The 11,510-nt window shown below is 48.6% G+C and overlaps 1 protein-coding gene across 3 annotated transcripts in view; it reads left to right on the top strand.

Moving 5' to 3' along the window:
• Setd1a (SET domain containing 1A, histone lysine methyltransferase) overlaps positions 1-11,471 on the top strand; it is a 24,389-nt gene extending 12,918 nt beyond the window's left edge. For all 3 annotated transcript variants that reach the window (XM_050165838.1, XM_050165837.1, XM_050165839.1), the window contains exons 13-19: positions 2,235-2,561; positions 6,739-7,803; positions 8,182-8,354; positions 8,436-8,546; positions 8,691-8,810; positions 10,138-10,275; positions 10,352-11,471. In XM_050165838.1, coding sequence (XP_050021795.1) covers positions 2,235-2,561; positions 6,739-7,803; positions 8,182-8,354; positions 8,436-8,546; positions 8,691-8,810; positions 10,138-10,275; positions 10,352-10,525 — 2,108 coding nt within the window. In that variant the 3' untranslated portion in view covers positions 10,526-11,471. The remainder of the gene's footprint in view (positions 1-2,234; positions 2,562-6,738; positions 7,804-8,181; positions 8,355-8,435; positions 8,547-8,690; positions 8,811-10,137; positions 10,276-10,351) is intronic.
• The last annotated feature ends 39 nt before the right edge of the window (positions 11,472-11,510 follow it).

Consider the following 11,510-nt stretch of genomic DNA (forward strand, 5'->3'; position numbering starts at 1 on the left):
TATTTATTTATTATGTATACAATAGTCTGTCTGTGTGTATGTCTGCAGGCCAGAAGAGGGCACCAGACCTCATTACAGATGGTTGTGAGCCACCATGTGGTTGCCGGGTATTGAACTCAGGACCTTTGGAAGAGCAGGCAATGCTCTTAACCACTGAGCCACCTCTCTAGCCCTTCTGCTGTATCTCTTAACGTGTGTCTTGAATTTGTCTTTGTTCCTGCTGTTTTGCCTTTCTCAACTGCTTTTGTAGTCCTCTTGTGCCACTCCCTAAGTGAAGTGCTAGGATTACAAACATGCCAGCATGCCTGATGTGTGCGGTGCTAGGGAGCAAACAGTACTCTCTACCAGTTGGCCTGCATCCCCCAACTCCTCTGCTGCAATCTTGACTGATTTCTGTGTCTCTCCCTTTTATTTCAATCCATTTTCCAAACAGCTAATAGTATTTTCTTTACTAAAATGTGCATTTTGGGAAATGTATTCACTTCTCTAGAAGGTCTTTGTCTGACTCCCTATTTTCTACCAAAGTGGGCATTATAGGCCATTTGTATAGTCAGTCATTCTAGCCCCTGCTCATATGTTCTTTTCAGTTTTGTCTCTCCATGTTCCAGTTTACCACTACGACCTTCTAATTTACTCCATTATGGAATTCATAGATGCATCTGATTGCTTGCTCTCGCTCCCTCTCTCCCTGGCCTCATTGTCTTTCAAGTGCTGGGGTTATAGGAATTTTCCATCATACCTCTTGAGGATTTCTTAGTGCTCTCTCTCATCCAGTACTGATCTTCTGTAAGTGTGGTATTTATATATGTGTGTGTGTGTCACATACATCTATGTCAGCTCTCTCCTTCCACCATGTAAGTTTCGGTGTTCAAAGTTAGGTCATCAGTTTGGCAACAGGTGCCTGCTAAAGCCATCTTGCTGGGCCCTTGTTTTGTTTTGTTGAGGAAGAGTCTCACATAGCCCAGGCAGGCCTCTAACTTATTATGTAGATGAACAAAACCTTAAACTTCTGGTCTTCCTGCCTCCACCTGTAGAACAAATGTGCCTATCACCACGACTAGCTTTTTATTTAACTTTATGTGCATTGGTGTGACGGTATCAGATCTCTTGGAACTAGAGTTACAGTTGTGAGCTCATGTGCATGTGGGTGCTGGGAATTGAACCCTGGTCCTCTGGAAGAACAGCCAGTGCTTGTAACACCTGATTCGTCTCTCCAGCTCTATTTTCTTAAAATGTATTTGGCCTTTATTTATTTTTAAAATTTTTGTTTTTTTCAAAACAGGGTTTCTCTGTGTAGCCCTGGCTGCCCTGGAGCTCCCTCTGGGTAGCAGACTAGCATCAAACTCCAGAGATCTGTTGCCTCTGTCTCCCGAGTACTAGGGTCAAAGATGTCCCGCCATCGCCCAGCTGACTGACTGACTTTTTTTTTTTAAATTTATTATGTATACAGTGTCTGCATGTACACCTGCAGGGCAGAAGATGGTACCAGATCTCATTATATGGATGGTTGTGAGCCACCATGTGGTTGCTGGGAATTGAACTCAGGACCTCTGGAAGAACAGCCAGTGATCTTAACCGCTGAGCCATCTCTCCAGCCCCCTGACTTTTTATTTTAATTAATTTCTTCAATTTAGTATACAATGTAGGATTTTCATTATGGCTATACATTTATATGCCATACACTAATCATACCTTTCCTACTGTTTGCTGGGACCCTCTCCTGAATTGTCCCTCCTTTTGCTTTAATCCACATACATTCATTGACCGTCCTTGTTCTCTTTTAAACGTCTCTCTATTCCCCCTCCACACCCAGCGTCCTTTCTATGTTCAGCGCATATACTGTTTATTGCAGAATTCTTTGAGTCCATCTTTTACAAACCTACTTTGGTCCAAACTGACTACATGCCAGTCTTTAGGTCTCTCTTTTTTTGTTGTTATTGATACTCCTGATTTATCTCCATTTCTTTGTGGTCAGATAGCTCTTCTTCCTCCTTTTTGATTTTAGCACCTCCTTAGGGAAGCCTTTCCAGACTTGTCCTTTTAAGCAGAACCCAGGGCTTTCTTTCTTGTGTTCTTCAGTCCCTTAGGCTAATGTTAGTCACTGTGAGCAGGCACTTGCTTATTTAACCTCTTGACTTCTTGGACTTCTAGCACCAGGCCTAGAGCCACACAGCCAGAGTATTTAGTGAATGATCCCTCAGCTTGACCATTGATTGTCTCTTCTGGATTTCCAGGTGAGGATGAGGACAGCGACTCATCTTCCCAGTGCTCTCTGTATGGTGACTCAGATGGTGAAAATGGGAGCACGTCAGACTCCGAGAGCAGCAGCTCCTCTTCCTCTTCATCCTCCTCCTCCTCCTCCTCCTCTTCCTCGTCTTCCTCATCAGAGTCTTCCTCTGAAGAAGAAGAACAGTCAGCAGTCATTCCCCCAGTGTCACCAACCCCCAGAGAAGTCCCAGAATCCCTTCCAGCACCTAATGAGAAGCCTGAGACAGACAGGGTGGTAGACTCCCCTGCCATGCCTCTCCCTGAAAAGGAGACATCACCCACACGGCCTACAGGTAGGTTTCATCAGACAGGTCATGTGACTAAGATGTATGTTTGTCAGTGTCTTGGAGAATGGAGTCTACCTACACTTTGTACCTGAGGTGCTGTGAATATGTGGAGGCAGTTAAATGGTCACGTGCTAACACTTAACTCATGTCTGAGTTTTGCCTTTGCTTTCTTTTGCAGATGTGTATGGTCCTTATTTTTCTGTAGCACATGCACCTGATGGTCCTGTGGTAGGTAGGGACTGTGCGTTCATACAGTAGAAGTTTATTGAGCACTACTACTACCAGTAGCAGTACAAAGACATGATGGTGTGTCCTCATAAAGCTTTCAGTCTACAGGGAGATACAGGCCAGTCAAGCAATAAGTGCATAAAATAACTATGATTTTAAACCATTAAATACTATGAAGGGAAGATGCAAGGAACTCAGATTCCTGAGAGTGTCTTTGGGTCTGGGCACATCATCGCGCTGAGGCACAGTGGTCTGAATAGCAGACACTGAGGAGGAACTAGCAGATATATAGGCTCTGCATAAGGCACAGAATACAAGTTGGAACACCTGTAAGAAAGCTCACCCTATGGTATGTTGAAAATTTAGAGTGAAGGGTGGCCAGAACTGTAGAAGTGACTGAGGCCCTCCTATGCAAAATGCAGACTCTATGCAAAAAAAATTTTCTTTGCCATGGAAAGGAAATTACTAGATAATAGTGATTTGAAAGGATACATTACAAAGAGGAGTTGGAGAGGAGCCAGAGTGTCACAGGGACACTTTTTTTTTTTTTTTCTTTTTTTTTTTTGTTTTTTGAGACAGAGTTTCTCTATAGCTTTTGGAGACTGTCCTGGAAATCACTCTGTAAACCAGGTTGGCCTCAAACTCAGAGATCTGCCTACCTGTGCCTTCTGAGTGCTAGAATTAAAGGCATGCGCCACCACCACCCGGCTGCAGGAAAACTATTCAGAGGCTGGGAAGATGGGACTTAAGGGTCCCTCTAAAATTAAATTTTAAAAAATTTCAACACCCATAAGATGAAGACTTCTTCTGACACTGTATACTGAATCTATGGGCAAGAGAAGACCACTTAGGAGGCATTTTTCTCCTTCGATTTTTCTGGGCCCACATCTACATTCCCAAAAGACCATTCTGGCGGGAAGTGGGATTTGGAAAAGGGGAAGGAGATATAAGGGAGGCATTAGAGGGGACACAGGTAAAATACAATTCCTGGACTGGGGATAGAGCCCAGCAGGTAAAGTGCTTCTCCCACACAAACCAGAGAACCTTTGGGTTTGATCCTAGCACCCACATAAAGGTGTGGTGGCTTGCACTTACAATACCAGGTTTGGGGAAGCAGAGACAGATCCCTGGGTTGAGCTCCTTGTCCCAGTGAAAGACCATATCTCAAAAACCAGGGTGGACAGTTGAAGAATTACACTTGAGGTTGTGGGTCAGAGACAGAAAATAAGTGGAAATAGGGATGAAGAAGAGGATAAATAACTTGGTGATACTACATGCCACAAAAAGATGGTAAAGTGACCTAGGATTATAGGCACGGATGATTTGGAGTTGAGTTGTGGCCTCTGGACTTTGAGTTGAAAACATTGGCAATTGGGTTATAGAGCTGAGGTTTTGGAGTCAGGTAGGAAGATATAAAGTTTGAGGCCATTTTAGACTATTCAGGCCTAATCTTGGCAATTTAGCAAGACCCTCTATCGAAATAAAATTTTACAAAGGTCCAGCAGTCTAGCTCAGTGGTAGTATTTACTAGCATGCATAAAGTCCTAGGTACAGTGTCCAGTACTAACTGACTGAATACACAAATAAATAAAAAATGAAAAGGCGGGGTTAGACTATGTTATTGTGCACAGGAGAAGTTATAAGATAGAGGTGCCTTGGATTTGACAGGTCATTAGAATTACAAACTTCAGATGAATAGTTGAGGCTGAAAGCAAGTAATAAGGGACAAGGGAAGGTAACAGCGATAGCTAGTTTCCTCTAAGGGTAGGGTATACAAGGAGGGCTGTGTGGCTTAGTGCCAGGAAATTGGGGAAGACCTGAAAAGGTAGTTCACACGTTCCTCTGGAAATTGTCAGCTTAATAACTAACGAGTAGCCTAATTAAAGAAAAGGCGTTGAGGGTCTAGATATAGCAGCCAATTTCAGTCAGTTTATATAGCAGCTGGTGATATGAGCTTCATCCTGGACTCCACTGAGCTCCAGGCTAGTCTGAGCTACATGAGACCTCTTTCAAAAAGCAGGAGATGGAGTGGGTAGGTGTGGGTATGCTTACATGGTATGCTTACTGGGAGAATTCAGAGACGAGTAGAACATCTTGGTCTTGCCTTTTTTATTTTCTTTTTTGGTTTTTCAAGGCAGGGTTTCTCTGAGTATATTTGGAGCCTGTCCTAGAACGTGCTCTGTAGACCAGGCTGGCCTCCAACTCACAGAGATCCACCTGCCTCTGCCTCCTGAGTGCTGGGATGAAAGGTGTGTGCCACCACAGCCCGGTGGTCTTGCCTTTCTTTTGTCTTTTAGTTTGGTTTATTTTTGCTTTTCCCCAGGAAATTGGTTTCCTTTGTTTCTTCATTCCAGTACAGTGTTCATACTCACCAACCACCAGGCTAGCAATAGGGCAACCAACCTACTATCTTAGACCTTCTTAGAAGTCTGTGATTGGGCCAGCTTGGATCAGGTGCAGTCTTTGTGGTATCACCTAGTGATGGCTCTGAGGGAGAAAGCTGGGGGACACTGACTTCTAGGGCCTTGTCTTTAAGAATTGAGGTCATGGGTGAGCAATTCCCAGAAAAAAAGTAGTTGTACTGCCTGAGCAGGTAACCCAAAAATTGTATCTTAAATGAAAGCCTGCGGAAGTGAGGGACCGAAGAAACCTGTGTGAAGAAGCTGAGTTGGATGCTAAGATGTGTACTTTGCCATTGTCTGAGACCCACGTGATACCCACGTGACACAACACATTGAAGGGCCTTACTTAGTGTTCCCAAGTAAGGAGCACTCAGTTCAAGGCAGTATGTTCAGCTGATTGCTGCCTGCCCAGCCAGATGTAGTACTGGCTGCCACTTAGTATTGAAAATGGTACAGTGGGCCAGGTAGTGGTGGTGCATGCCCTTAATCCCAGCACTCGGGAGACAGAGGCAGGTGGATCTCTGGAAGTTCGAGACCACCCTGGTCTACAAGAGCTAGTTCCAGGACAGGCACCAAAGCTACAGAGAAACCCTGTCTCGGAAAAAAAAAAAAAAAAAAGAGCTTGTGAAAATGGTACAGTGAGATGTAAAAGCTATAAGCCCACAAGTGTCTAGTCATGAAATGTGTTCTTTTCCAATGGTCTTTTTTTTTTTTTTAAGATTGATTTATTTATTATGAATACAGTGTTCTGCCTGCATGTATGCCAGCAGGCCAGAAGAGGACACCAGATCTTATTACAAATGGGTGTGAGCCACCATGTGGTTGCTGGGAATTGAACTCAGGACCTTTGGAAGAACAGCCAGTGCTCTTAACCTCTGAGCCATCTCTCCAGCCCCTCCAATGGTCTTAAAAATAATCTAGAAGTCCAATTTTTTTTTTTTTTTTTTTTTTTTTTTTTTTTTTGTGGCAACCCTTCCCTCCCTGGTTTTTCTAGTTTCACTAGACATTTGATTTGGTCAGTTATTCCATTTGAATGAAAGCTTCCTGCACTTATCTGTCTCCTCTGAGTTTTCTCCATGTCTGACATGACCAGAGTAGATGCTTGTTAGCTGGAATAATGAATAGGTACAGAGCCCTTTCCTGTTCAGGGAACACACAGGGCTGAGAGTGATATGGGCAGGAGAGAGGCAGGCAGGAGTGTCCACTGTGTAAGCAGGTATGTGTATTTATCATCATGAGTGTATTAGATGGAAGCTGGCTGGGCAGTGGTGGCGCATGCCTTTAATCCCAGCACTTGGAAGGCAGAGGCAGCTGGATCTCTGTGAGTTCGAGGCCAGCCTGGTCTACAAGAGCTAGTCCCAGGATAGACTCCAAAAGCTACAGTGAAACCCTGTCTCGAAAAAAACAACAAAACTTTATATGGAAGCTGAGGCAGAATAGGTAGAACTTGATGAAGTAAGGCTGCTTCACGCTAGTATAGCTGAGCCCAGGTCTCCAGCCCTGACAGTTTTGTCTGATGAAGTTGGCCTTTGCCCACGTGCTTCCATCCCCAGGTACTGCTGAGGAAGCACCTCCTAATATACCGCAGCCTCCTCCAGAGCCACCAGCTGGACCTCCAGACCCTGCCCCCCGCCTGGATGAGCGTCCTTCTTCTCCTATCCCTCTCCTACCCCCACCCAAGAAACGCCGGAAAACTGTCTCCTTCTCTGCCGCTGAGGAGACACCAACCCCAGAGCCTCCCCCAGCTGCCCCACTGCAGGCCAAGTCTCCTGGTCCAGTCTCTCGAAAAGTTCCCCGGGTTGTGGAGCGGACCATTCGGAACCTGCCCCTGGACCATGCATCTCTAGTTAAGAGTTGGCCTGAGGAGGTGACCCGAGGGGGTCGGAATCGGGCTGGAGGTCGTGTCCGCTCTACTGAAGAAGAAGAAGCCACTGAGTCAGGGACAGAAGTAGACCTGGCAGTGCTGGCTGATCTAGCCCTGACCCCAGCCAGACGTGGGTTAGCTATCCTACCCACTGGTGACGACTCAGAGGCCACAGAGACCTCAGACGAGGCTGAACGCCCAAGTCCTCTACTCAGCCATATCCTCTTGGAACACAACTATGCCCTGGCCCTCAAGCCTCCACCTGCCACACCAGCACCTCGGCCCTTAGAGCCAGCTCCTGCCCTGGATGCACTCTTCAGCTCCCCAGCTGATGAAGTCTTGGAGGCCCCTGAGGTGGTGGTGGCTGAGGCAGAGGAGTCAAAGCAACAGTTGCCGCAGCAGCATCCGGAGCAGGAGGGGGAGGATGAAGAGGAAGATGAGGAGGAAGAGGAGTCCGAGTCTTCAGAAAGCAGCAGCAGCAGCAGCAGCAGCAGTGACGAGGAAGGAGCTATCAGGAGGCGCAGCCTCCGCTCCCACACTCGACGAAGACGGCCACCACTCCCACCCCCACCCCCACCGCCTCCTTCCTTTGAACCAAGGAGTGAATTTGAGCAGATGACCATCCTATATGACATTTGGAACTCAGGCCTGGACTTGGAAGACATGAGCTACTTACGACTCACATATGAGCGGCTGCTGCAGCAGACCAGTGGGGCCGACTGGCTTAATGATACCCACTGGGTCCATCACACAAATATCCTGAGCCACAGAGTCTGCTTATTCCCTAGAGCAAGACACGGGGTTGGGGTGGGGACAGCTGTCCTTGGGGTCATGTGGCCAGAAATGTCATCCTCCGGTCACTTCTAGGATTGTATACTGGTCTCCTATCTGTATAACTCACTGTGCCTTGGTTAGCTTTGGGGTTCTCTAGCTGCCAGCTCTCTTTTTCCCTCTGCCTTGTGTCTTTTCTGGCACAACAGGTAAGGTCTAGACTTGCCTTATCCAGTCTGTTTCCTGAATGTTCTCACCGTTGGACCAGCTACCGGGTAGGCTGGGTTTGGGGTGGACAGGAGGTGTGGGCCCCAAGGGACTGGCCAGTAGGGAACCTGTTCTCTTCCTTAACACCCTGCACTCACCAACCTAAGCACTCCAAAGCGCAAGCGACGGCCCCAAGATGGGCCCCGGGAGCATCAGACAGGCTCTGCACGCAGCGAAGGTTACTATCCCATCAGCAAGAAGGAGAAGGACAAGTACCTGGATGTGTGCCCTGTCTCAGCGCGACAGCTGGAAGGCGTGGACACTCAGGTAGAGCCCTGCCTCAAGCCCTAGCTTGCCTCCTCCTTCCAGTCCTTCAAGCACTCACCACCGCCTTAATCTTGTTCACAGGGGACTAATCGGGTGCTTTCTGAGCGACGGTCAGAGCAGCGGCGGTTACTGAGCGCCATTGGCACCTCAGCCATCATGGATAGTGATCTGCTAAAGCTAAACCAGCTCAAGGTCAGGAGGGGAAACTGGAGGAGGGAGGAGACCCAGTGAAAAAAACCACAACAAGGAGATTGCCCCTGGTGTGATCCTATGGGACAGGGGAAGGTGCAAGTTTGTGGGAGCATCAAACCATTAAAGCTACTTTCTGTCTCTTAGTTCCGGAAGAAGAAACTCCGATTTGGCCGGAGCCGGATCCATGAGTGGGGTCTGTTTGCCATGGAACCCATCGCAGCTGACGAGATGGTGATAGAATATGTTGGCCAGAACATCCGCCAGGTAAGGTTCCGCGCCAGCATCAGCCCAGCTGCTGACTGTACAACAGCATGAGATTTCACGCCATCATCTGAGGCTTTTACAAAGCCTCACTCATTACTGCTACTGCCACTGCTCAGCTTTGAGACTTACTTAGTAAAGTAGACGTTAGTAGGCCAGCCTCCCGGGAACACTGGGCAGCAATGATAGTCAAGAATGGTGTTGATACCAGGGAGTTGTAGAAGTTGTGACCCAGAGCCTCCCAGAGCCCTGGAAGCTAAAGGGCCGTGAACTCCTGGGGCAGCAGGATACATGTGCTCCAGTTCTGGGGACAGCGTGTGCAAAGGCTTAGAAGCTGCATCCTCTTAGGAAGATGAGGCCAGTGCATGTGTTCAGGGCTAGTGACAGAGATGTGAGCCTGGAAATGCAAGAGGAGCCAACTCCTCAGAGCTGGAACCGTATCAGTCAAGTGTGACCTTGTGGATGGATGGGGAAAGTCCTGGAAGCTGTGCAAGCAAGGACTTGAGAAGCTAAATAAGCTCCCTCTGGCTGTGTAGAAAAGAGCTTGTGTAGGCTGGTCTCGGTGGGGCTTAATGGCAGATCAAAGCCAAGGTATGGAAGAGGTAGTGGCCCAGGGATGACAGGAGTCTAGCCTGTGGGTCCAGAGTGGTTGACAGAACCAGGTAGTTGGCCGTAGAGGGTGAAGGTAAGGTGTTGAGGTCTTTCTCAAGGTATCCCCATTAGCTTCTAGGAATGTGATTGGGAGCAACAGAAGGAACAGAAATAAGATCAGGATTGTCCCAGTGTAGACATAGGCTCAGGGTCCTAGGGTTGTAGGGATGATATTCCACAGTCCTACTGAGGTGGACTTGGCTGGAGATTGAAGCCTGGAGGAGTCCTCACCACAGAACTGCTGGTTAGAACTCTGCAAAGGGGTAAGGTCACCCAGTGAGAATGGAGAATGCATTGCTTATTTCCTGGGAATGGCTGCCCCTTGCTGAAAGCCTTTGTCCTGGCACAGACCATCTGCCATCTGCTCTTGCCAGCTGCCCATAGGTGTCTTATTTGGGAAGGATAGTCTTAGGAGAGGATTCAATTGAAGGCATGGCACTGTCATCTCAGAAGCTGCCCCAAGCCCACAGCATACTATTGGCTCCACTGTGGCCACAGGTTCTCCGAAGAGCCAATACTGGTTTCTCCAGAGTCCTTCTGTGGCTGACTTTGGGTCAGAATGGGTGGGAGCAGGTAGACTCAGGTGCTTATCCAATCAGCCTGACCCCAGGAGCTGCTGGGAGCAAGTCTAGCCCGTGCAGTGGCTGATGTCCATGACGTGTGCATCTCATCCTCCCAGATGGTAGCTGACATGCGGGAGAAACGCTACGTTCAGGAGGGCATTGGCAGCAGCTACCTTTTCCGGGTGGATCACGATACCATCATTGATGCCACCAAGTGTGGCAACCTCGCCAGGTTCATCAACCACTGCTGCACGGTGCGCTCAGGGCTGGGCCAGGGCTGGGCTGGGCAAGGGTGAGGTGGGGCTGCGGCTTACACTGCCCCTCCTGCAGCCCAACTGCTACGCTAAAGTGATCACCATCGAGTCTCAGAAGAAGATTGTGATCTACTCCAAGCAGCCCATTGGCGTGGATGAGGAGATCACCTACGACTACAAGTTCCCACTAGAGGACAACAAGATCCCGTGTCTGTGCGGCACTGAAAGCTGCCGTGGCTCCCTCAACTGAGGTGGGGCAGGACTAGTGCCCTCACCCCTATTTATTCCCCCTTGGTGCCCTAAGCTCCCAGCACCCCCAGCCTTAGTGGGCTCAGCAGGGCCCACATGCCCCCATCTCCACATGGGGGATAGGGGCCCTGAGCCCAGCAAGGGAGCCTCAGTCCTTTGAGGTAACTTCTGACTCCCCATACCCTTTGCCCAACCACCCTCTTAATTTTTTTTTCTTTGCGGAGAAGAAGCTGTAAATGTTGTGTAGCTGCCAGCAGCTGTTTCCTGTGGAAACCTGGGGTACCAGCCTGTATAGATGCTATTCTTGGGGGCTGAAGAGCCCTCTGCTTCATGTTAGTGGGGACTTCCCCTTCTGTCCTATATGCACCCCTCCCCAATTTAGGGGTCTCTGGGGCAGTGGCCATGTTCTCCCCCTGGGGGGGCCTTTGGCCCCTAGTCCTGGGAACTCTGTGCCTGGAACCCTGCCTCATCTGTTCCTGCCAGACCCTGTGGGTCACCCTCCCACCCTGGTGTCTCAGAGCTCTGGCTCAGTGGGCCAGGATGGTGGGGGGCAGGCCCTTCTTGTTGGGCTGGATTGTATATAATGTTAATAGTGAAAACCCAACGCCACATTTTTATAATTGTGATTAAACTTTATTGTACAAAAATGCTTGGTCAATATCTTTGGGAAGAGCAGGCTGGGATGCGGGTGAAGCGAGAGGATGAAAATGGGTGGCCTGAAGTTTGGGGTGAATAGGCCTGCGGACAGCAGTATTGCTGTGGACCAACCACCTAAAGGACTACAACAACCATGCCTGTATCTCCCCAGGGATGCTAGCCAGAGCTGTACCAAGATCAGGCTTCCCTCCTCTCTCTCCCCAGAACCACAGCTGGTGCTGGGACTCCAGCCTACTGGGAAACCCAGCAGGAGGGAAGAAGCAAGGTCATGTAGCAGTGATGAGGTCACCCTGTCTCGACCCCATTATCCCTAAATACGTCATTAGCAA

The sequence above is a fragment of the Alexandromys fortis genome, unplaced genomic scaffold, assembly GCF_014885135.2.
Source record: "Alexandromys fortis isolate MF-2015 unplaced genomic scaffold, M_Fortis_MF-2015_v1.1 scaffold_146, whole genome shotgun sequence".
NCBI lineage: Eukaryota > Metazoa > Chordata > Mammalia > Rodentia > Cricetidae > Alexandromys > Alexandromys fortis.